This window comes from Bos taurus, chromosome 17, assembly GCF_002263795.3.
Source record: "Bos taurus isolate L1 Dominette 01449 registration number 42190680 breed Hereford chromosome 17, ARS-UCD2.0, whole genome shotgun sequence".
NCBI lineage: Eukaryota > Metazoa > Chordata > Mammalia > Artiodactyla > Bovidae > Bos > Bos taurus.
In genome coordinates, this window is record NC_037344.1 from 71,589,150 (window position 1) to 71,611,373 (window position 22,224).

Here is a 22,224-nt window from a genome sequence, read left to right on the forward strand (position 1 = left end):
AAAGAAAGATCAAAACTGTGACAAGCCTCTGACAACATTTTAACTTGAAAATTGCCTGCAAACGGGAGGCGTAATCCCACGTGGGCAGATGCAAGTCAGGCGTGTGTCTGCTCAGCCTCCTCCGCAGCTCTTGACAAACACCCGGAAGGCACGTCCCTGGACGCGACCAAGGGTCTTGGAAAGATGAACCCACGTCGGCCGGCCTGGTGCCCAGTGTCCCCAGCAAACTCCCGGGGCCTGTGTCCTTCTGCTGCCCCGGTTGGCAGCACCTCTGCCCGCCCACCCCCGACTGCCCCTCCCCAGCATCGCCAGCAGGTGCCCAGGAAGTGCTTGAGAGGAAGAGAGGCAGGAGATGGGGCTCCAGGCGAGCCTGCTCCTTCCCACCCCAGCCGGCTCTGCACACTTCCTGGCCATTAGACGCCGGTCCAGATGGCAAGTCTCTGTGTGGCTCTTAACACACACACACACTTCCCTGGGCAAGGCAGAGGCGCATGGATGGTTCTGCATCCAGCCTTTCCTACTGGCGGGGAAAAAAATCCTTCCCCCAGAGGAGACGGATACCTCATACCCGTCACCTGTCCCCCCTGCCCCGGAGCCTCTCTCCAAGCCCGACTCACAGGAGGGCAGAGGCTTGTCGGGGAGCTCTGCCAACTTGCCCTTTCCCCTCTGGCAGAAGACGGGGTGTAGCCAGAGCCCCTCAGAAGGTGCCTGCACACCCAGGCTCCATGCTCTGCGTGTCCAGCCCTCTCCTCAGAGTCTGTAAGTCATCCGACGTTCTCCCGCCCCTCCCAGCCCTGCAGCCCGACGGGGGCTGTCCCAGCCGTGACAGCTGCTGCTCCTGATGAGTTTCGGTGCAGTGAGGGATGCCTTAGGCCGGGGGTGAGGTGGGTGAAGGGAGGAGGGGGCCGTGGTAATCCGACCTCCGGATTACCACGTTTTCCACTTTCCAGAGGACACGGGGCCCTGAGGGGGCGACCTGCCTCACCGCAGATCTCAGGCCTCCCCAAGTTCCTGTTCCCCTAACACAGCCTCCGCCACGGGCACAGGTTGTCCCAGAGCTCAGGCAGCATGTGGGTCCAGCAGGGGGCTTGGGGAAAGCGCTCACCATGGCGACAGCCCACGGGACCAGCCACACTGGGGGCGTGCATGCAAGAAGGGCCAGGAGTCTGTTCTTGGCCCAGAGCGCCTTCCCTTAGGGACCGGCATTGAGGCAGGCCATGCTGGGCCGCTCCTCCTGCCCAAGCCACTGGCTTCCACGAGCCCCCCGAGTCCCTGTTTCTCCATCACAGTTGAGAAGAAGGCCCGCTTCCAGCTCTGGGGTCCCCCGGCCCAGCCCAGTAGATCGCGGGCTGCACTTCCTCTCACTTCCCAGGCTGCCCTCATCCCTGAGCCCAGGGTCTGTCTCTGGAGCTTGCCCCCCGGTGGTATGTGCAGAACTGGGGCTGGCCCACTCGACCCCCCACAGCAGGCTCTGGGGAACCCGGCTGTTTTAGGTAAGAGGAAGGGGCCTTAATAAAACGGGTAGCGTCGCAGAGGTAGGTTTTCAAGGGGAAAGCGGGCCCGCCTCTCTTGGATCAAGTGATGAGCCAGGACCCAGCCTGAGCCGGGCCTCTGCTCACAGGCTTCCCAGGGAACCCTGGTGACACCACAGAGAGGGCTGGTCTCTGATAGAACCCCGTGCCTGGGACAGGCTTGCAGAAGTCTGCTGCCCACCCCCGGGCCCCGGGAAAGGCCAGGAGAGGCCAGAGTGGCCCCGGGCCGGAGTCTCAGGGCTTCAAGCAGCCCCGACGTGGCCCCCAGCCGCTCGGCGCAGGGCCGGAACGCCTCTGCAGCCCCAGGGCTGGGCCGGCCTCACATCTCGCTGGGGCTGCTGTTGGGATGACTTTGCCCAGATGTGCGTTTGTGTGCACACACGTGTGTGTGTTCTTGTACGGCCAGGGCATGACACACACATCTGTTTGTGTCTGTGTACACGCACGCACAAGCCTGGCTCCCAGTGGGAGCCTGCACAGGCGCGTCGCGTGTGGTGAGAGGGCACGGGGCCCTCTGGGGGCCCGGGGGAGAGTGGTCCCGTCGCCCCGGGACTGACCCCGCGAAGGCCCGGGGCTCAGTGGCACCTGAAACGTCTCCTGAGGCCCAGCTCTGTTCCTCCCCAGCCCAAACCTCTGTTCCCCGAGGCCTCAGCAAACGCTGGAGAGACAGGCTTTCTCTTTCCCGGCCTTTGTGGGTCTCTCGGTGGCCTCTCCCCACCAGCTGGCCAGGAGGACTCAGAGCCTTTGCGCTCTTGGCCGCTTCAGGCCCCAAGCTGGCCACCGTTCCGCCCTCTGCCCGCAGCCAGCACATGCCAGGGTGTGCGGGGTGGACGGGCCGGCGTGGGTAGGGTGGGCCGCGCATTGGTCTCTGCGGTTCTGGTCCTGGCTGTCTGTGAGAGCCCCTGGGAACCGCCACTGCCTGCATCCACCACATCTCTGCGGCAGGGGCTCGGGGGTCGTCCTGCGTCTCCTCTGTGTAGCCAGCCAGGAGGACCTCTGATGGATGGGGCCATGGGGTCCTCACACATACATCTGTTTAGTAGGAGTAGGAAGGTGTGCAGTGCAACGCCGCGAAACCCGGGGAGCAGGGTGAAAACACGAGGAGCATGCAGCTGTCTCTTGTGTCTTCAGCAGCGTGGTGGGAACACGGCATGATTGCGTAGTTTTCGGTTTGGCTGAGACAGCTCGAGGCCTTGGACTTTCGGTCAGATAAGCCTGGGTTTTAGCTCCCTTCTGCCGTTTGCAAGCTGGGGACGGGGATGGGTGCTGAACCTCCCTCTGCTGTTCAGCCTCCTGCACAGGGAGCTCTTGGGGCTGCATGAGCACCGCCTGTGGCTTCTCCTGTTCCATCTCTGCCCCGAGTGTGCCTCTGCGACTCGACACCAGGCCTGGCTCTCTCTGGGGCACCCCCCACTTCAGACTTCTCCAGAAGGGGGGCACCTGCTCCTTGGTGGAGGGGGCAGGGCCCAGAGACAGTTGTCGGAGCAGGAAACCCCCCTGGTGGGAGCAGGGGTGGGGAATGACTCCAGGGGAAGGCAGTGTGGCCTCTATCTGCAACCCCCCATCGATTCCAGATTCCTCTGTGGCCTCGGGGAGGCGGGAGTCTGCTCCCCATGCTGAGGGGACCCGGGAGGGCGCCTCCTTCCTTTGGGACTGCACATGGACCTGTGGATTTCGCTGCAAGCAGACAGCCCGCTCCGGAGGAAGAGGGGCTCCCCGGAGCCCACCCACCCACCGCGGCCCCAGGCAGGCTGTCTATCCCACACCTGCAACACAGACCCACAGGTGTGTGGTAGGCTGGACTGTGGGCAGGGAAAGGAACTCAGACACCGTTCTCATGGGACGAGCTTGAAACACGACGTGGCTCACTTTTATTTTGTCTCAGAAAAAAACAACAAAATAACATTCCCTTCAGAAGGCAAGGCAGTTAGAGAGGGCCTCTGCCCGGGAAGCTCTGAGCCACCTAGACTCACCCCTGCTGGCCGGCCCTGGCCCCCTCGGCTCCAACCCCCGTCCTCGAAGGGGACGCGCGGCCGCTCAGGGCAGTGGGGGCGCCTGCGGCCAGGTTAGCAGCAGGACCGAAACGGAGCCAGCAGCCAGGGAGGGAAGGTAAAATAAAAAGGGTCTCCTCAGGCCTTCGTTTTCTACTGGAAAAACAAAACAGTCCAACGCCGCCAGCAAGCACAGCAGCTCTGAACCCGTGGAAAGCCCGAGGAGCGGGTGAGTGTGCAGGGGCCCCTGTGAGGCCATTCCCCAGCCTCGGGCCAGCCAGCCTGCTCTGCAGAGACGCGGCGGCACTTGGCGGTGCTTCAGCGGCTGGGGACCGGCCCTGGCCTGGTGCAGGGCCGCCTCCGCGGACTCCAGACCCTCCCTGCCGGGCCTCACGCCGCTCCGGCCGGTGGGGGGCGCCCTCCTCGGTCCAAAGTGGGAACCGAGCGCGAGAAAGGGGGTCTCCGCACATGCACTCCGCTCCCAGCACGACGGGTCCTCCCACGCGGGAGGAGAACGTCCCTTCCCTTCCGAAGGGGCGCGCTCGGCGGGCCCTCAGGACACTCCTGCTCTGCCCCGGGGACCCCCGAGGCCCGGGGACTCTGGGCGCCGGCCCTGGAGCTGCACGTCCGGGACGCGCGCGTCCCGCTGGGACCCGCGGGCGCCGCCCGCGCTGGGCAGCGCCAGGGCGGGGCCGTCGGGCCGGGGGGCGCTGCCGTTGGCCCAGACGCCCCCGGGCGGGTGGCCGTTGAGGCGGAGGCCCACGCGCTCCGGGTCGTGAGCCGCCAGCGCGCGGGCGCCGGGGTCCCCCGCCTTGAAGGGCTCGCGCCGCCGCCGCCGCCGCAGCACGTGGCTGCGCACGATCCTGCGGAAGGTGTGGCGGAACTCGCGGATGCGGTAGGCGTAGATGAAGGGGTTCACCACCGAGTTGCCGTGCGAGAGGACGATGGTCAGGTACATGAGCCAGGGCGGGGCGTGGCCGCACGAGGGGCAGAAGAAGGTGAAGCAGTTGATGACGTGCAGGGGCAGCCAGCACAGGGCGAACAGCCCCACGATGATGGCCAGCGACTTGGCGGCGTGCACCTCCTTCTGCAGCGTGGACCGCGGGCGCTCCCCCGGGGGCGGCGGCTGGCTCTCCGTCTGCTTCAGCTGCCGCCGCGCCGCCAGGAAGATGCGCAGGTAGACGCCCAGCATGAGCAGCAGCGGCAGCAGCACGCAGGCGAAGAAGTTGTAGTAGACCATGTAGCCCATGGGCACCACGTCCTCGAAGAGACAGGCCACCTGGCCCTCCCCGCAGACCTGGGAGCTGTTCCGGCTCTCCTGCTGACTGCAGTTGTTCCAGCCCAGCATGGGGGTCAGGCCGATGGCGAAGGACAGCACCCAGCAGACGGCGATGATGCCCTTGGCACGCGTGCCCGTCACCAAGCCGTTGTACCTGGGGAGAGAGGACCCGCATCAGAGAGGAGCCTGGGCACCTGCCGCCCGACCGTCCACTGGCCCCGAGGTCTTGGGCCAGGCGGTTCCTGCCGCCTGGCCTCAGTGTCCTCTGATGGCTGTACTGCTTGACTTGGTTTGGTTTGAAGGGGCTAATGTGACTTGGGAAGGGGGAGGGGAGAAGTTATAACCTCCATGCTGATCTTGGGCGCTGCGAAAATGCATTTCCTTGCGGTGTGGGAATGCCCTGGAGGGTGGTCACCGGCTGGAGACAGCACCAGCCAGATCCAGCCTGTCAGGGCTCACACGTCCTGTGCTCCATGCTCTTCCTCTCCTACTTTACCTGGGGTCCCCAGAAGCCCCCCAGGGAGAGGCAGCACAGGAGGGGAGGGGAAGGGTGGAGGTCCCAGGCCAGGTGAGATGCTCATCTCTTCCAAATCTGCCCAGAGCCCTCTGGAGAGGGGTCTGGATGTCTTAACGTTTGCACAGCAGCCTTCACATTCAAGAGGACGCATTGCCCAAGATCCTAAGGTCCAGAGAGAAATAATCTGGCCCGAATGACTCCATACTCTGGAGGGCTCCACACTTGGGGAGAGGCTGGACCCGCCCGCCCAGAAGGTGACACCAACGAAAAGAGATGGCAGGGACTTCCCTAGTGGCCCCATGGGTAAGACACCAAGCTCCCAATGCAGGGGACCTGGGTTCTATCTCCGGTCAGGGAACTAGATCCCACGTGCCACAAGAGACCCGGAGCAGCCAAATAAATCAGTTTGAAAAAAAGACGGCAGAGATTTTAAAGAACAGGCAGAAAAAACTCATCTGCCAGACTGAGGAGGGCGGCCTCAGGGTTCCGAGGGATGAGCTGCGTTCCAGGGTTTTGGTTCCCCAACACCTCTACCAGTAGACCCGACCCATCCCTTTAAAGTTCAGGTCAGCTGTCTTCCCAGAGGAGTATCAAGTGCAACGAATCCCACCCAAGCTGGGCTCCCAAGGCTGGGGGCCCCGTGGATCCTGCGTCCATCTCTGCATCACCATCACTGAGAGAGCTGTAACAGGTGTCGAGGGGAAGCTCGCTTCCCTTAATTCCAGGATTGGAAGTATCTGCAGAAACTAGCTCAAGGGGGAGCAGACCCGGGGGCCTGCAGGTCACACAGGCGCGAGGCCGGCGGGCTGCTGCGCGTCACCGAGTGCGCAGGAGGCTCCAGACACCGCTCTGCCCCCACCCCGTGCCCTCACCGCCACACACGCCTGCCCGGCGCTGCAGGATCTCGGGGGCCAGAGCCCACTGTTCTGGGTAAAATCGCTCACGGGTTAAATTTTGTCAGCTGATTCACATTAAGGGAAAAAGAAAAGCTGGTACCTCTGATCTCTCATCGAACCCCTCATTCTCCTCTCCTGAGACCCCAGGAGAGGCGTGGCCTTGCCGTGGACACGCCAGGAGCCCGGAGGCTGCTCGGGCCAAGGTGAGTTTGTCAGTTCTGAGCCCACACAGTGCCCGAGCGGGACCCCACTCTCCCGAGCTCTGCGGCCCCAGTCAGCGCGGGCTTCGGTGCCTCTGGCAGGAAGAGGGTCACGGGCTTGCCCAGTTCGCCCACGCCACAGAAAGCCTACACTGCCCGATTTCCGGTTCTGGAGCTTCAAATGTAAGGCCAGAGGTTATTATTTTTTTCCCACTTAATTCTTAGGTAGCACTTGCTGTGTGCTAGGCACTGCTTCTAGTACTCCGCAAACAGTGATTTAAATAGTCTCACTGAATAGGAGGCTGTTTTAATGTTGCCATCTTTCGGAAGCAAAGCATACCCCTCTCTGGGGCCTAGCGCTGGTGCGTTCTTGCTTAGCCGTGTTCTGTTACTCTGAGCCCCAGTTTCCTCGTCTTAAAACGGGGCTAAGACTGCGGGGCCTGGAGCACTGTCCCATGAGGGCAGGACAGAGGGTCAGTGGGTGGACACCACAGGCAGGTGGGTGTGGTTCAGGGTAAGGGAGCTGTTCACAGGAGACATGGGCTGCCTCGGGCAGGGGTGGCCCTCCTGCCACTGGAGGCAATCAGCAGAAGTGAACCTCAGCTGCAGTCCCAGCGCGCAGCTGCTGAGGGAGAGGAGGCTGACTGGTATTCCCTGAGTAAATGAACTTGGGGGGTGCCGGGGAAGCCGGGGCTCAGCGTGAAGGCTGCTGGGGACACGGTTTAAAAAGCCCACGCTGTCCAGCTGTCTCCATGCAGACGAGGAGACCCAGGAGAGGAAGTCTGCCGCTGCATCCTGTAAGGGAAGCCCCTCCTGGGGGCAGGAGCAGACGCTGATGGCACCCGTCTGTGGGCAGAGGATGTCTGGAGGAGCCCCGGCCCTGCCTTCCCGGAAGGTGGGGGGGGCGCAGCCCCTCACCGTGCTTGCTGCTCTTCCTTTTGATGTTTTCAATACGTGCAGTTCTTTATTCAAGGAGCGCCCAGACAGATTAATCTTGTTACTCAAAAGAAAGCCTCTTAGGCTCCCAGGGGACCGGGTCAATGTTTGGGCTCAAACGGGGAGCCACGGCCACGCCCCAGCCTGGCCCAGCGGCAGCCCCTGGGCTGTGTCTGTGACTGAGGTGGTCGCGTCCTGCCCCACGGGGCCTCAGACAGCCTGCCTGCCTGCTGGACGGGGGTGTGCCCAGGCCAGCCAGCGCTGCGTGGTCCTGGGGGCCCGGAGGCGTCGCGGGGCGCTGGCACCCCCCCACACTTTGTGTGCTGACCCTGCTGGGGGCCCCCGTCTCTCCCACTGGGGGCTGCCCTCTGATCCAGTCATGCCCCCCAGTTCTCGGTGGGACTCACTGCACACCTGCCCTTTGGTCGGGAGAAAGCAGAGCCTTCCCAGTAGCCCAAAGGCGCCTGCGGCTCACGGCTGGAACCCACCCTCCCTCTCAGGCTCGGGCAGGCCTGAGCCGCCGCACAAGCCCCGTGGGCCCGTGCACCTGTCCCCTCTCCCTGCCCAGGGCCTGCCCGCAGGCTCCTTCCTTCCCCGGGGCGTCCGTCCAGGCGGGGCCCCCCGTGACACCTGCCCCCCAGCACCGGTACGCCCCCGCAGGCTTGGTGTCATGCCCTGCAGGGAGCGCCCTCTCCAGCACCCACTCAGAAGCCAGGGTGCTCGGGTCTGACCTCTGGGGCGATCCAGCACCCGGGCCCGGGACTCTGCTGCCCCACGAGGAGACTGCTCCCCAGGGTCTGTGGGGGTTAACGAGAGAGGAGGGAGGCGGCCCTGGAGTTCCCCTGGGAGTCTGTCCGTGGGGGATATGGAGAGCGCCTGTCCCCACCCCTGGGCAGGCCCTGCACTCAGGAGGCATATGGAGATCTTTCTGAAGCTGCATTCTTCGTTTTTAAAGAGAAATTAACGGTGAATGGTGCGGGCTTGGGGACGGGCACCTTAGAGCATCGTCAGCGGCTGGACTTCAGAGCAGCCAGTGGGCCTCCTGAGCGGAGCAAGAAATGGCACACGGGCCGGGCTGGCTTCCCACGGGAGGGGGCAGGGACAGGTGTCCCGAGCCGGGCAGCCCCCGGAACTGCCCGGAGCTCCGGGCTCCCGCCTGCCTCTGTCTCGTCCCCTCACGCCCGGCCTGTCCTCGGGCGCCCCAGCAGACACCGTTCCACGCCTTGTCCCCCGGCCCTCACATCCCAGGGCCCTTGAGTCCCAGGGTCAGGAGACACTTTTCCTTCAGAGCGGCCGCTGTCATCCTCCTGCGCAACAGGAGGGTCACAGCCGCCGCTGGCCGGGATGAGCGGAGACGTGAGCTCACATCCTGGCGGCGCTAGCGCCCGGCCCGGAGGGACGCATATCACCTCCTCCAGCCTGCGGCCGCCTGACCCGGCAGCCAGGCCGGCCCCTCCAGAGCCCTGCCTCGCGCAGCTCAGACGGCCGGGGTCGGGGTGGGACTAGGCCCCGCTCTTGAAGGGCGTGGGGCTGGGGAGGTGTGGCCAGGCCCATGGCTCTGAGCTTCCAGCAGCTTCAGAAAGGCCTGAATCCCCATCCACCCTCCTGCCATCCTCCCGCAGGGCCCCACCACTCCAGTCCACTCACTGGGCCCTCAAACCCTCGGCCCCTGGGACAGATGGAAAACGGGCCCAGAGAGGGGCAGCGGACCCCCCACTGTCACAGCACGGGCCACCCGCCTGCACCGGGGAGGAGGCTGGGATTTGTGACTCTCAGAGAACCGACAAGAAGCCACAGGCCTCTCTCGTGATCAGCGGCTAACCCTGATCGCCCCCAGACCTGCCGTCCCTTGCATGCATCAGGCCCACACTGGCCCTGGCCTGGAAAGGGACGTCAGTCAGACCAGCCTCTGTGTCCTGGACCAGCCTGGACTTCAGCCCGCCATTCAGGCTGGTCCTCGGTTAGGGCCGGGGTCGCCTTTCCTTCTGACGAGGGTCCTAGGCTCTCCCGGGACACGGCATCCCTGGATGGCCACGCAGGCCCGGGTCCTCCTTTGTTTGAGCAGCAGGATGTGGGCGTGTGCTGGCCCCCGAGAGCCCGGGGCAGTGACGGCCGCCTGACCTGGGGGCCTGGGGCCGCCCTGTGAGCAATCCCGCAAAGGACCGCAGTCACGGGGCGGCAGGCGCACTCCTTCCCAGACCCAGCCCGGCTGTGCTGCCAGCTTGCTGCGCGGCCCTGGAGGCTGGTGCTTCTCAGTCTTGTTTTCCCACCCAGATGATGGGAAGAAATGACCTCTGAGCGTGCCCTCGGGTTCCACACTCGACATTTCCACTTGCTCATCAAGCCTCTTCCCCGGCCCGGCCAGGCGCCCTCAGCCCAGCGTGGGGCTGCTCCGTAAGCAGGCGCCACCTGCTAGTATTCACCACCTCCCTCGGGCCTGCCACCATCAAGGTTGTGGGGCTCAGTCCCAGAACGGAGGGGCAGGGAGGCAGGCCCGAAGCCCCCCGACCCCCTCTGGGTCGGTGGTGGTGTAGGTGGAGGCTGCTTTTAAGTGAACTCAGCCTCGGGGAGAGTCTTTGTTTCCACAACACTCGCCTGAAGTCATTTCACAAGAGTTTCACCAGGAAAACCCCACCAGCCCCAACCAGGCCGTGAGGGAGAAGCATGATTTGCATAGAGGTCCAGATGACTCACCCGAGGCATCTGGCCGAGTCACTTCCCCTCAGGGTCATTTTCCTAACCTGCAAAGTGCAGGCTGGCCCGGAGGGGCTGGAAGAAGGCGGCTTCTAGCCGAGGCCCGTGGTTTCCCGTGGGGCCCACCCCACCCCAGCATCACGCTTTGTGACCGGAGGCCCAGACGCAGCCACCCCCAGGCCTGGACACACGGCTCACCAAGAGCTGCAGCACGACAGACTCTCCTGGGTGCCCTGGGGAGGACCAGCCTGGCCCACACCCGCGGCTATCAGCCAGCATGCCACGACTGCCGGCCGTGCCAGGCCCTGGGCAGCCCCACGGCCCCGGCTGAACACAATGACACCATGCCAAGCCCTGACCCCCAGTTCACCCTGACCCCCGAGTTCACCCTGATCTCTGGTTCACCCTGACCCCCGAGTTCACCCTGACCTCTGGTTCACCCTGACCCCCGAGTTCACACTGACCCCCGGTTCACCCTGACCTGAGTTCACCCTGACCTCTGGTTCACCCTGACCCCCAAGTTCACACTGACCCCCGGTTCACCCTGACCTGAGTTCACCCTGACCTCTGGTTCACCCTGACCCAAGTTCACCCTGACCCCCGAGTTCACCCTGACACCTGTTCACCCTGACCCCCGGTTCACCCTGACCCCCAAGTTCACCCTGACCCCCAGGTTCACCCTGACCCCCGGGTTCACCCTGATCCGAGTTCACCCTGACCCCCGAGTTCACCCTGACTCCCTGTTCACCGTGACCCCCGAGTTCACCCTGACCCCCAAGTTCACCCTGATCCCTGGTTCACCCTGACCCCCGGCACAGCCCCTCAGGGGTGCAGCCCCCGGCACGAGGCACCCCCGGGGAGCAGGACTCACCGGAGCGGGATTCGGATGGCAATGTAGCGGTCAATGGCGATGGCCAGCAGGCTGAAGATGGAGCTCTGCGTGAGCACCAGGACAAAGCAGGCGAAGAAGAGGCAGCTGTGGCAAGCCGCGCAGAAGCCGGTGCTCAGGGTCACGGCGAAGGGGATGGCGAGCACCCCCACGGCGATGTCGGCTGCCGCCAGCGACGCCACGAAGTAGTTGGTGACGTTCTGCAGGTTGCTGTTGATCCACACCGCCCAGCACACCAGCACGTTGCCCAGGATGGCCAGCACGGCGATGGCCAGCTCCACCGCGATGTACACTGAGAAGCCGGACATGGCGCGCGCGGCGGCCGGCGGGCGGGCTCAGCGAGGACGCGGGCCGCGCCAGCGCTCCGTCCATAGCTGCGGCACGGCCGGCCCCCCCAGGCCCCGAGCCCCTTCTTCGCAGGAGCGGGGCGACCCTGCCGTCGGTCGGGGGCTCCCCCAGCACGCTTCACCGCCCGCGGCGCGGCTCCAGAACGCAGACGCCCTGCAGGCGCTCCGGTGGCATCTCAGCTCTGCTTCAGGTCCTGAGACACCTGCCAAGGGAGAAGCCTCGTGAGGAGCTGGACCTCCGGGCACGGCCAGAGATAGCCGGCAGCCCCCCACAGGCAGGCACCGGCCGGAGGACGACCCACCCTGCCCGGCCCTCGGGGAAGGCGGGGGTCAGCCCGAGTGCTTTTCTCCCAGAGGAGCAAAACCTCGCAGAGGTGAATCGCTTCTGTCGCCCCCGGGGCTCAGCTCGCTTCCCGAGCCTTCTGTGGCAGCCCCCCCACCCCCTCCTGGAAACCCCTGGGTCTGCCGGGACCACCCTCCTTGCCCAGCGTCCCTGAGAGCCGGGAGCTGCCCAGAGGCCCCGCGCGCTCGCCCTGCGGGGCGCCCCACTGGGAGTGCAGGGGTGCCGGAGCGCTCGGAGGGGGCCCGCCCCCAGCAGCCCCCGCCCGCGGAGGCGCGTCTGGGCGGGGCGCTCCTCAGCCCCGCCCGCTGCCTCCTCCCACGCCCGCTGCCAGCCCGCTCCTCCGCCCGCGGGGGTGCTCAGCCAGGACTCGGCGGGCACCGGCCTCGGCGGGCACCGGCCTCGGTTTCCCCACTGACACAGTGGGAAGGCTGGACCCTTGTCGCCTCTGGGGGCCATTTAGGCTCTCACCCGTGATTCTACGAGCAGGAAATGAGCACGCGTGAAACAGCTGCCCCCGTCCCAACCCGGTCAAAATATCCTGGTGTCAAGAATCCGCGACAGCTCTGGAGAAGCAGCCTGCCTCCCAGGGGCCGCTGAGCTCCCCCGACACTCAGAGGCCTCTCCCCACCGCTTTGGCTTCCCTGCCACACTCCGTCGTGCTGCCCGGCAGGGTCCCCTGTGCCAAGTCCACCCTCCTCCTGCCCCAAGCTCCCCCTGCCGGGGGCCCAGGTGCACACGGGCAGTGGTGGCCGCCGGCCGCGGGGACAGGTGTCTGCATGAGGGCTGGGGGCTGCCCGGCCCGTCTGTCCTCCAGGATGCGAGGCATCGGCTGGACAGGCCACCTTGGGAGAAGGCTGCTCGTGGCCCCTAGCTGCATTCAGAGGGCCGGGTCCCCTCACCAGTCCAGGAGGTGCTGTGGTGCTGAGACAGAGGACCCCGCAGCTCCCTTCTGACAGCTCCACCCCTGCCTCCGGCAGCTGCAGCCGGTGGTGGGCACCCCGTGACACAGCAGCAGGGAGCAGGAGAGACGAGGCGGAGCCCCTGACAAACCGAGGGGTCCCTGCAGCCTGTGGGTTCTCCCAGGCCTGCCAGCTGCTACAAACAAGTCCCACCGAGCCCCTGTTGAACACAGGGCACGTGCCAGCCAGCGGCTTACAGAGCTGGCCAGCAGCAAAGGTGGGCGGACCGAGCCTCCCAGTGCCACCTCCGGCCACGTGGTGTCCCTTGGCGCCTCTGGCCGGCAGCCCAAAGCAGCAGTCCCCCGGGGCACCTGGCTGCTGAAGCTCCGCGTCCAGGTCTCGCCATCCTCCCACTGGAGCAAAGGGGCAGGCTTCTCTCTGGGGGGCGTCTCGGGTCCAGCGCCAGTCCCCCACCAGTGAGCCGCCGGCCTCCTGCCGACCCCCTGCCATCCTTCTTGCCCTGCCTTGGCCTCTCCCGGGGAAGCTGCGTTGGCGGCGCACGGCCCACGCTGGAAGCCTGACTCGGGCCCAGCCCATCTCCCAGACCGAGGGCCCCGGGGCCGGCTGACCCAGATTGGTACCGTGTTTCTGGGGAGCTGAAGCTGGACTGTCTGGGCCTCGTTTGGAGCCCCAGTGATGGGGGAATACCGCCAGCTCATGCCCCAGATGTTGGCTGACCCCACAAGAGCCAGGATGCTTGGCACGGAAGGGCCTTGGGGCCCCTAAGCCAAGCCCTCCATGAGCGCCTCCCGGGACCTCTAATCCTCAGGGCGTCCCCATCACCTTCTGCACCCAGGGTGCCCAGGCCTCTAAACTGGAGCTACCCTCCTGCCGTCCACCAGGGGCCGGGGGCGCCCTCCCACCCAGGTCGGCCCTCGAGGAGCCAGCGCGCCCCTGCACCCCGTCTGCCTCCCGCAGCTGCAAGCACAGCCCTGGCCACACAGACCACCCGGGCGTCGGCCAGACCCGGCCCTCCAGCGCCGAGCGGAGCGCGTGAGGGGCGCCCGGGGCAGGCGGGCTGGAGGTGGCCAGAGCGTCCCTGCCGTCAGACCCAAGTCAGCCTGGGCCCTTTGCCGGACTTTACTGCTTATCAATGCTCCTGTGACAGCCTGTTTCAAGCCAGTCACACGTCACTGACGGGAACCGGGAATCAACGCGCACAGCTGGGGAGAACCAGGCTCCAGCCCCACGCTGACCACCCAGACCTGAGCTGTCCCAGGGCTCCCCCTGGACTCCACCTCAGAGCCCAGGCTCGAGCAGCCTGCTGGGGAGCTCAGGAAAGGAGGCTGCAGGGGCCTAAGAGCCCCCATGAACCTTGCTGGGGAAATGCCCATGGAAAACGGCAGCAAGGAGGCTTCCTGGGGCCTCTGGGTGCCTCCCTGCCGCCCCGCCTTCGGAGGCGTCCCAGAGCCACAGGAAGGTCGGAGGCCCAGGGCCCAGGGTTGGGGCTGGGGCTGGGACCGGATCTGGCAATTTCCTATCCCTTTCTGTTGGCCCTCGTTAATCCTTGAGTCATCTGTCGCTAGCCAAGAGGGGCAATTAAGTATTAATGATGCAGTATTTCCTTGTGATTGTCGCCGGCCGGGGACAGGGCAGAGGGCAGAAGCCATCCCATGGCAGGCCAGAGTCACGTGCCAGGGAAGCAGCATGCTAAGCCTGGGGAGGGCAGCCCCACAGGATTCCCCAGCAGACAGGCTCCGTCCCGCCTTCCTCCTCACCCTCACCAGTCTGGCCGCTCTGATTAAAACCTCTGTGTAATCAAAACGCACACGCTTCCTGGCTCCTCGTCCGTCCCACTGGCGAGGCTTTCTGTGCTGCGCATGGCCAGGTAGCGGGTGGGCCCCCAGGGCCTGCTGGACGGAGGTGCCTGGCAGCTAGCACACAGCTCCCTGCACACCTGCTCCTGAGTATCGCGAAGGGTGGGGTACCGCCTGGGCCTGTCACAGCCACGCTGGGCCTCTTCCCGGGCTCCAGAGCCCCAGCCTGAGACCCCTCCACTAGCTTCTCAGCAAGTGTTTCTGAGAACTTGACCCTGTGCCCAGCAGCACCCTGCCTGCTGGAGCCCAGGGAGCCCGCTGCCAGCCGCTGCCTGGCCCGAGCCCACGGCCGGGGTCTTAAGGCGCTGTCGTCCCGGGAGGCCGACCCGAGAGCTGCCGCCCAGGCTGGTGTGCGGGTCATGCTCCACCTCCAAGACCTCAGCTCCACTCCGAGAGCCTGCGAAGCACAGTTTCAAAGCACGGGAGGAAAACTAAGCGTAAGACAGATAAGCAACCAGTGGCTAAAATACAGAGACTTGTTCCAGAAGAGACGAAGGCAATGCAATAACTGAAAACGACGATCAAAGGTACTTAAGGTCTTCAGAGAGGGAAAGGAAAGGCGTCCGTAAAGAAGAACGAGAATTCCCGGCAGCACCGAAAAGAACATGCAGACACGGCAGAAATGAAAACCCTGGGAGGGAACCACAGAGGGACCGACAGGCACACGGTGCGCTGTGTGACGCGCACACGAGCCGAGAACGTCAGGGCGTGAGGACCGCCGAGGACCGTCAAGCAGGCCTCACAGAGCAGGAGGGCGAGAGCCTGAGGTGGCCTGGGCAACACCGACCTCCGTCTCACGGAGGGGGCTTGGTGGGCAGCTGCACTCCTCTCCAACCGCGGGCCCCTCGCTGGCCGTCGGGGGGCCCCGAGTCTGGACACGCGCCTCCCCCAAACCCCCAGGGCCTTGGGACCCGCCCGGCCCCCCTCCAAAAGCATCAGCGGGGGCAGAGCAGTGACTCCAGCGCTGCCTGGAGGAGCCAGGGGGCCTCCTCCCTCCGGCCCTGCAGGGCTGCCAGCCCGAGGAACTCGGCAAGGGCAGCCCCCAGGTGGGCACCGGCCGGCGATCCCTCCCCTAGGGCCCCCGGGGTGCAGCTGCTGCTCTCGGAGCCTGAGGGCAGGATGTGGTGAGGGGCAGGGCTGAGGGCAGTCCCTGCACTGGGCCCCACCCCCCGGGGCTTCCGCACAGCAGGCCCTGGGGCCACGCACAGGGCCCCTCTCCATCCCCTCGGGTCCAGGCCTACGCTGGACAGGCTGCAGGCCCGGCCCCTCAGCCTTAGATGGCGCCCCCTGGCCACCTCCCCACCACCCCCTCCAAGGGGCCGCTCCTCACACAAGGCCCTGGGTGCCCGTTCCTCCAGCTCATGCTCCGAGACCCTGAGTAAGGGGTGTCCCCCAGGCTCTGCACATCCCTGGGGGGTCTTGGCTCCCAGAGCCCTCCCAGGCGAATCTTCAACTGGCAGGACCGGCTCCTGTGCTTAAAGAGGGCAAGGTGGGGGGTGCTTTCCAAATGGGGACAGACCATAGCGGGCCCGGCTGGGGGCTGGCCTGCTCAAGGGGCGGTGCCCGGGGCTTGCGGAGGTGTCCACATGGGGGGTGGGGGAGGCAGACCCACCTCTGGGCCTGGAGGCGTGGAGACGTGCTGACACAGCTCCGGGGGCGGATGGGGGTGGGTGGGCCAGAGCGGCTGGCTCCCTGACCCCTCAGTGGCCCCCGGCCCCGCCTGCAGTTTGCAGAGGCTACTGAGGAGCCAGAGGCGAACCCTCCTGTGAAGATGGGCAGAAACCACCGCCCTGCCAGCAGGGGAGGCACCCAGGTGGCCCTTGCCTGCCTCTGCCTGGCACACCCCAAGGCCCACCCTCTCTTCCAGGGGACAGACGGCTGGACCCACGAGGGCAGCAACCGAGGTCGGAGCCGCAGAAGGACCCTGCCCAGCAACTTCTCACTCAGGCCTGTCCTGCAGGAGCGGGTGCGGGCCAGAACCATCTAGCAGAGCCCTCCGGGGACGTGTGAGGCTCAGAGACGCGTCAGGGAAGGGTTGGGGTGGTGGGGGGCTGGACAGCTGGAGCGCCCTGCCTCCCCGACCCCCACCCTCTCTGCCCCTAGAGCAAGGGCAGCCCCCCTCCACTCAGCCCCTCCCGCCCCTGTCAGGATCCCATGGCTTCCACGCCCGGGGGGTCCTCCCACGACTGTGGGAGGCGATGGGGGGACCCGGCCTCCTCCCAGCCACGCCTGGGAGGCCACGGGTCTCCCAGCAGGGTGTCTCCCCCCGCATTGCAGCTCCAAGCTCCTGCTGTCCCTCCCGCTTCCAGGGCAAACCCTCCTGTGGCCGCCCACACTCCCCAGGCCTGAGGGCTGGAGCTCATCCTTCAGAAGCTCAGCACCTGAGGCCCGCGGTCTCCTCGGGGCCGCCGGACACACACACCGCCCAGAATGTCTTTTCAAGCCAGCCTTCAAGCCCTCGCCTGCCCTCTGGCCCTGCTGCCCTGGACTCTCACGGGTGCACAGATTTCAGCAGACAGGCAGAGCCCACAAGACCAGTCCCAGCTCACAGAGGCAGGGGGCTTGGGAGTCAGGCAGGTTAGGTGGAACGAGAGCTTCTCGCAGCTTTCACATCAGTGCTGCGAGCCCCCGGGGCCACGGCCCTGCACGGTGGACGCCGCCCAAGGCCGCCCCAGGGCCCCGCAGTTTGCAGGGTACGATGCCCGGGAGCCAAGCGCCTGCTCCCCACCCGGCGCTAGTCACTTGGCCCTCTGCTGACAGCGGTCTCTTGTGATGGCCCCCTAGCCCTGCAAGCCTAACAGCTTCTCTCCGGGGTTTCCCAGCTCAAGCACAGGCCCCAGTCTGCCCCCCTGCACCACCCAACATACACAGCCCCGAACATGAACCCAGCACGCACCATCCCACGTTTCACAGGATGAGAAGGCAGGTTGGCCGGGGCAGGAAGCCCAGTGAGGGATCCAGACCAGAATGTCTGGATGTCCGGGCCTCTCAATCTCGGCTGCTCCTGAAGCCGCCCACGGCCCTCTCGAGCTGTGGGCTCCTAGGGAGCAGACTGGGGCGGGGGCTGGCTGGGGGCCTGCACATCCCAGGACCCCGGGAGAAAGGAAATGCGCAAGCCCACACAGACTCACCTGGCCAAAGTCTTGTCTCCCACCGGCCGTGTGTGGGCAGTCCTCCGCTTTCCTGAAGCACTGGAGAGGGAGGCCGTGTCAGCCCAGAACACGGTCTGCTCTAAGGGGACGGGCCAGCGGCCCAAGTGACATCCGGGACCTGGGAGAGCCCGGGGACCTCCAGAAGACGCTGGCGGAGCGAGGAGGAGCAGACACCTCAGGATGGGGCCCGGCCCCAGGGGCAGAGCCTCTCCAGCCCACCCCAGGAGGAGGAGCCCCCGACAGCACCCCACCTGCCCGGCCCGCTGTGCGCCCAAGAACCGTCCATCGCGGGCCCTGGGCCGGACACACGGGGCAGCCCTGCTGGGCTTGGCAGTGACATGGAGGATCTAACAGCGGGTGCAGGGGCGGGGGAGCAGTCTGGAATCCCCGCAGAAAAGGGGCACAGGTCCCGCGGGTGGAAGCAGGCTCGGGGCCTCCTGAAATGGGGGAAAGGAGCCGTCCCCCGGGGGTCAGCTGCGGTACAGAGAAAAGGGGGTGGGGACACGCCCTCCGCTCCCAGCTTCTCTCCTCTCCCCCGCGGAGCCCTTGGCCCCCGCCTTCCTCCCATTGTACAGTCGGGGAAACTGAAGTCTACATCGCGGTGGCCGCGCCCCAGCGCAGACATCTCCGCTCGCTGGCCCGGGCCCCCCCATCCCCTGGGCACCCGGAGCCAAGCCCCTCGAGGGCCACCACCGTTCCCGCCAGTTCCGCCTTGGCTCAGGGCGGCCCCAGCGGGCCGCCAGGACTGTCCCCACCCCGGCCTCCCCCGGGGCGGGTCCCCGAGGCCGGTTCCCGCCACCAGCGCCCACCGGACGCGCCCGCGCTCGGCCAGCGCTCAGCTCCGTCCCTCGCCGCGCCCCAGGCGCTCGGACGCCGTCCGCTCAGCCTGCCTACCCGGGACGTCGGGACGCTCGCGCGCTCCGCCTGTGGAAGTCCCGGCCCGCGGGGGCCGCCCGCTCCGCTCCGGCCGGCCTCTGCGGCCCCCGCAGGCTCGACGAGGGCCCGGGGCCCCGGGCGCACCGGGGCCGCCCCCGCCCCTGCGCCGGGGCCGCGCGCTCTCGCCCCTTCCCCTCGCCGCCTGCCCCGCGCGCCTTCCGGTCCAGTCGGGGGGCGGCCCGGAGGGGTCCGCGCAGCGCCCCCCGACCGGGCTGGGGAGCCGGCGGCGCGCCCGAGCTGCCCCCGCGCCCGCCGCCGGCGGGGCGCGGACCACAGCCCTCGAACCGGCTGTCGGAGCGGCGGGAAGAGACACAGCGGCTGCGCGCCTGAAGGAGGGGGTCCGCGCCGCCCGCGCTCCCGGCCCCACGACCCTGGCCGCCCGCCTGCGACCCCAGACCCGCGGCCCCCACTGACCTGCTGCTCGAGCGCCGGCACCCGCGGTCTCGGCGTCGCTGGGGCTCCGGCTCCGCCCGCGGGCGCCCCCCGCCGGCGGCTTCCAGCCCCGCGCGGCCCGCGCCCCGCCCCGCCGCCCGCCCGCCCCGCCGCGCGCGGAGCCGGGGCGCCCCGTGCCGCGGCTCGCGCCCCCCGCGCGCCCTCCACGCTCCCGGCTCCCGCGTCCGCTCAGGCCACCTGCCCCGTCCCCTCCGACGATTCTCTCGTCCCGGGCCGCAGGCCCGCACTCGCTCCCCTCCGCCGCGAAGTCCCAGGCGCGCCAGCCCCGTGTCACCGTGTCGCCAACGGGAAGTGCCCTGTGCCTGGCGCCCCTCGGTCCTTTCCGCGGCGCCCGTTCCGGAAGGAGAAAGCTCAGCCTCAAACCAGGGTCCTGGGGGCTGGTCCCCAGCCTTGCCCGCCCTCCCTGAGTCCCGCCGGCCCCGCGCTGGTCCAAGATGCCACCCTCTGAGCCCTCCCCAGGTCAGGTCCTTCCCCCTCCCCAACTTCTCTGAGCAGAAGGAGGAGGAATCACCTTCGGCCTTCTCGACCCCCTGGAATCCCGCCTCGAGGAGGGTTCTGTCGATTCGGAATGGGAACGCCCCACGTCCATCCGTCTCCAGCTCAGCCACTCAAGGGGAGCCCCCTTCCACCCTGAGTCTGGACAGACACAGGGCCACCCCAGTCCTCTGAGGCTAGGGTGTCACTGCCAAGGGTTTGCAGGAACCCCGGGGTGGGGGCGCTGTTTGCTGGCCCCTGGGGTGGAGGCTGGGTTGGGGGCGGGCAGCTGTCTCTGCAGCAAGCCCATGGGCTGGGGGAAGCGCGGGATGAAGCGGGAGCTCCTCCGTCTGGGAGTGCAGCCTCCCCAGTTCGTCCCCCGCCCCATTCAGCCAGAGGGGACCCCTGCTCCCTGTCTCCGCTGATGTCCAGGGGCCCCCTCCCCAGGCACAGGGAGGCAGAGGAGGAGGGCTGGGGGAACCAGGATGGAACCCTGAGGCCTCAGGGGAGAGGCGCGGGAGCATGTCCCCATGACCCCCGGCTCAGCCCCCTTGCCCACCCCCCAGCCCGGGCCCTGGTCCCGCCCAGCTGGCTCTGTCTCCCCCTCCCCGGCACTCACCATGGACCCCGGTGCTGTGGCTTTCCCGCCGGCCCCGGGGGGCCCCTTGCCTCCCCTGTAGAGTACAGCTGTTGTCTTTCTGTCCTGCCGCCCACGGAGCTGTGCCACTCAGACCACGGAGGAGGCGCTCGGCTTCCCTCCCTGGCTTCTAGGCCCTCCGGTGGGACAAACTCCTACAGCGGGACAAAACCCTCCTGGCCACACCCATCGGCCCACATTCACTCAAGTCCTCACTCAACAGACACCCAGGGAGTTGCCTGAGAGTCACCTGGGGCCCAGACGGGTTGGCGGGGGTTCATAAGGCGGGACGAACACTCAGCCGACCCCAGGTCACGCTCGCCCCCGAGCCCCCCAGCGTGGGTCCCCAGTTCCCTTCCAGGGCCCAGTGGCCTTCCTGCCGACCTCCACAGGTGTGGCCTGGCACCAGCCAGCGCCCAGGGGCTGAAGCCGGCGTGGGCCAGAGGGCCAAAGCCCTCGGATTTCACCCGCGGGGCCCAGTGGGAAGCCCCTCCTCTGCGTGGGTTCCCCAGGCCTGGGGTAGCTGTGTCCTCAAGACGGGGGTGGTCGGCTGGGCCAGGTGGGACTCCAGCCCTAGAGCCAGCTCCCCAGGCACCGGAACCCACCTGCCCTGCAAACAGCAGGGTCGGCAGCCTTCCGGCAGAGGCGGGGGCGGGGGTGGGGGGGTCTGCTCTTGTGGTCCCGTGTTATTTGCCACGAGCCTCTGCCCAGAGTGGACGACAGGAGGCAGGCACAGAGAGGGGCCCTTCAGCAGGTCTTGTGTCCCCCGCGGCGATCCTCTGCTGCCCGCCACCTGGAGGCCTTGAGCGCGCTCCTCCAGGGCCGGGCCGGGCCAGGGGAGCCCGGGGAGCCCTGCAAGCCCGTGGCCGCACCAAGGTGATGGGGGCAGGGTGCCCCGCAGGCCCCTCATGGGCCGTGGCGTTCCTGCCCAGCCCCACACTAGCCTGTGTAAGCTGTGGGCACCCACTCTTCCGTCCGGGCCCACCTGCTCGGGCCAGGCGGGGGGCCAGCTGGGCTGTCCCCCAGCCCACTCCCATGGGCTGTGTGTTTCTGTCCACGATGCACCTGTGTGGCCTCTGGCCCCCAGCTGGGCCGGCTCTGGGCCAGACGTGGGGTGAAGCACCCCGAGGGTGCTAGGGCCAGGGTCCCTGAGAGCTGCCAGGCCGTCGCGAGTGCCCACCAAGCCCTCCTCTGCGAGGGGGAGGCTCTGGAACTGTGGAGGCGGGGGCCTCGTGGGCCCTGGAGAGCAGACATGGGAGGTGACTGTAGACCCCGGCTCCGGCCAGGCCCAGGAGGTGAGCGCTCCAGGAACCCCATGCCTCTGATGGATCTGGGCGCGTCCCTGTGGGTGGGGAACCTGAGGCTCAGGTGGAAGCGGGGCCTTGTCCTGAACAACGGCAGCCCCGGCACTGCCCGCAGCAGCAGCCAGGTTATCGAAGCTGCCCCACCCCAGCAGGCAGCTCCCCACTGCGCTTCACGGGGAGCAGGGTGCACGGGGGCCTTTCCTGGGCTTACCCTGCTGCAGAGGCGGTCCCTCCCGGGAGTTGGAGGCAGACCTGGGGGCGACCGGGCGTCCCTGCGTCCTGCTTGATGGGTGCTGGTGACCTGTGGCTCCAGGCCCCTCCCCGGCCCTCCTGGTCTGCCAGCTGACGCTCCAGACCTCATGGTGGCTCCCTCCTTGAAACCCTGACCACCCTGGACACACACAGGACGCAGACGCCGCCATCTGGGGGCCCCAGTGCCCTGGGCCTGGCACAGCCTGCAGGCAGAGCCCCCACACCTCCCCCACAGTCCCCTAGTTCCTGGCCCTTCCTCCAGACACCAAGGGCTCCCAACCACGGGGCAGGTCTCAGAACCAGGAAGCCCAGAGCTCCGTCCTGACCTATCGGTGCTTTCCTAGAGACCTGGGCCCCGGTGAGAACCCTGCTCACCTTCCTCGCCCCCGACAGAATCCGGGGCCTGCAGGCTCGGAGCCCACACCGAGGGGCCACCTCGGACAGCCAGGCCTCCCCGAGCCCGGGGCGCCCGCACCCCAAAGCCCCGCGACAGCCAGGTCTCCCTGAGCCCGGGGCGCCCACACCTCCCAGCCCCGTGGAGGAGGCTGGCACAGCAGCAGGAAGGGTGTCTGCCCCACGCCGCCCGGGGCCCAGGGTGGTGCCTCCCCTCCTGCTG

General features: G+C 67.2%; 1 protein-coding gene across 5 annotated transcripts; it reads right to left on the reverse strand.

Moving 5' to 3' along the window:
* Positions 1–3,380: 3,380 nt before the first annotated feature.
* ADORA2A (adenosine A2a receptor) lies at positions 3,381–18,950 on the reverse strand. 5 transcript variants are annotated; one of them, XM_059876453.1, is made up of 5 exons: positions 18,903–18,950; positions 17,804–17,989; positions 17,532–17,700; positions 10,917–11,484; positions 3,381–4,956 (listed from the first exon to the last, which is right to left on the reverse strand). In XM_059876453.1, exons 4-5 carry the CDS (start codon positions 11,240–11,242, stop codon positions 4,077–4,079), a joined length of 1,206 nt encoding a protein of 401 aa, XP_059732436.1. In that variant the 5' UTR covers positions 11,243–11,484; positions 17,532–17,700; positions 17,804–17,989; positions 18,903–18,950; the 3' UTR covers positions 3,381–4,076. The 5 variants fall into 5 exon arrangements, with proteins under 5 accessions (XP_059732436.1, XP_024833621.1, XP_024833623.1 ...); XM_024977853.2 differs by having other exon boundaries at positions 18,362–18,950; XM_024977855.2 differs by lacking the exon at positions 17,804–17,989 and having other exon boundaries at positions 17,532–17,591.
* Positions 18,951–22,224: the final 3,274 nt, after the last annotated feature.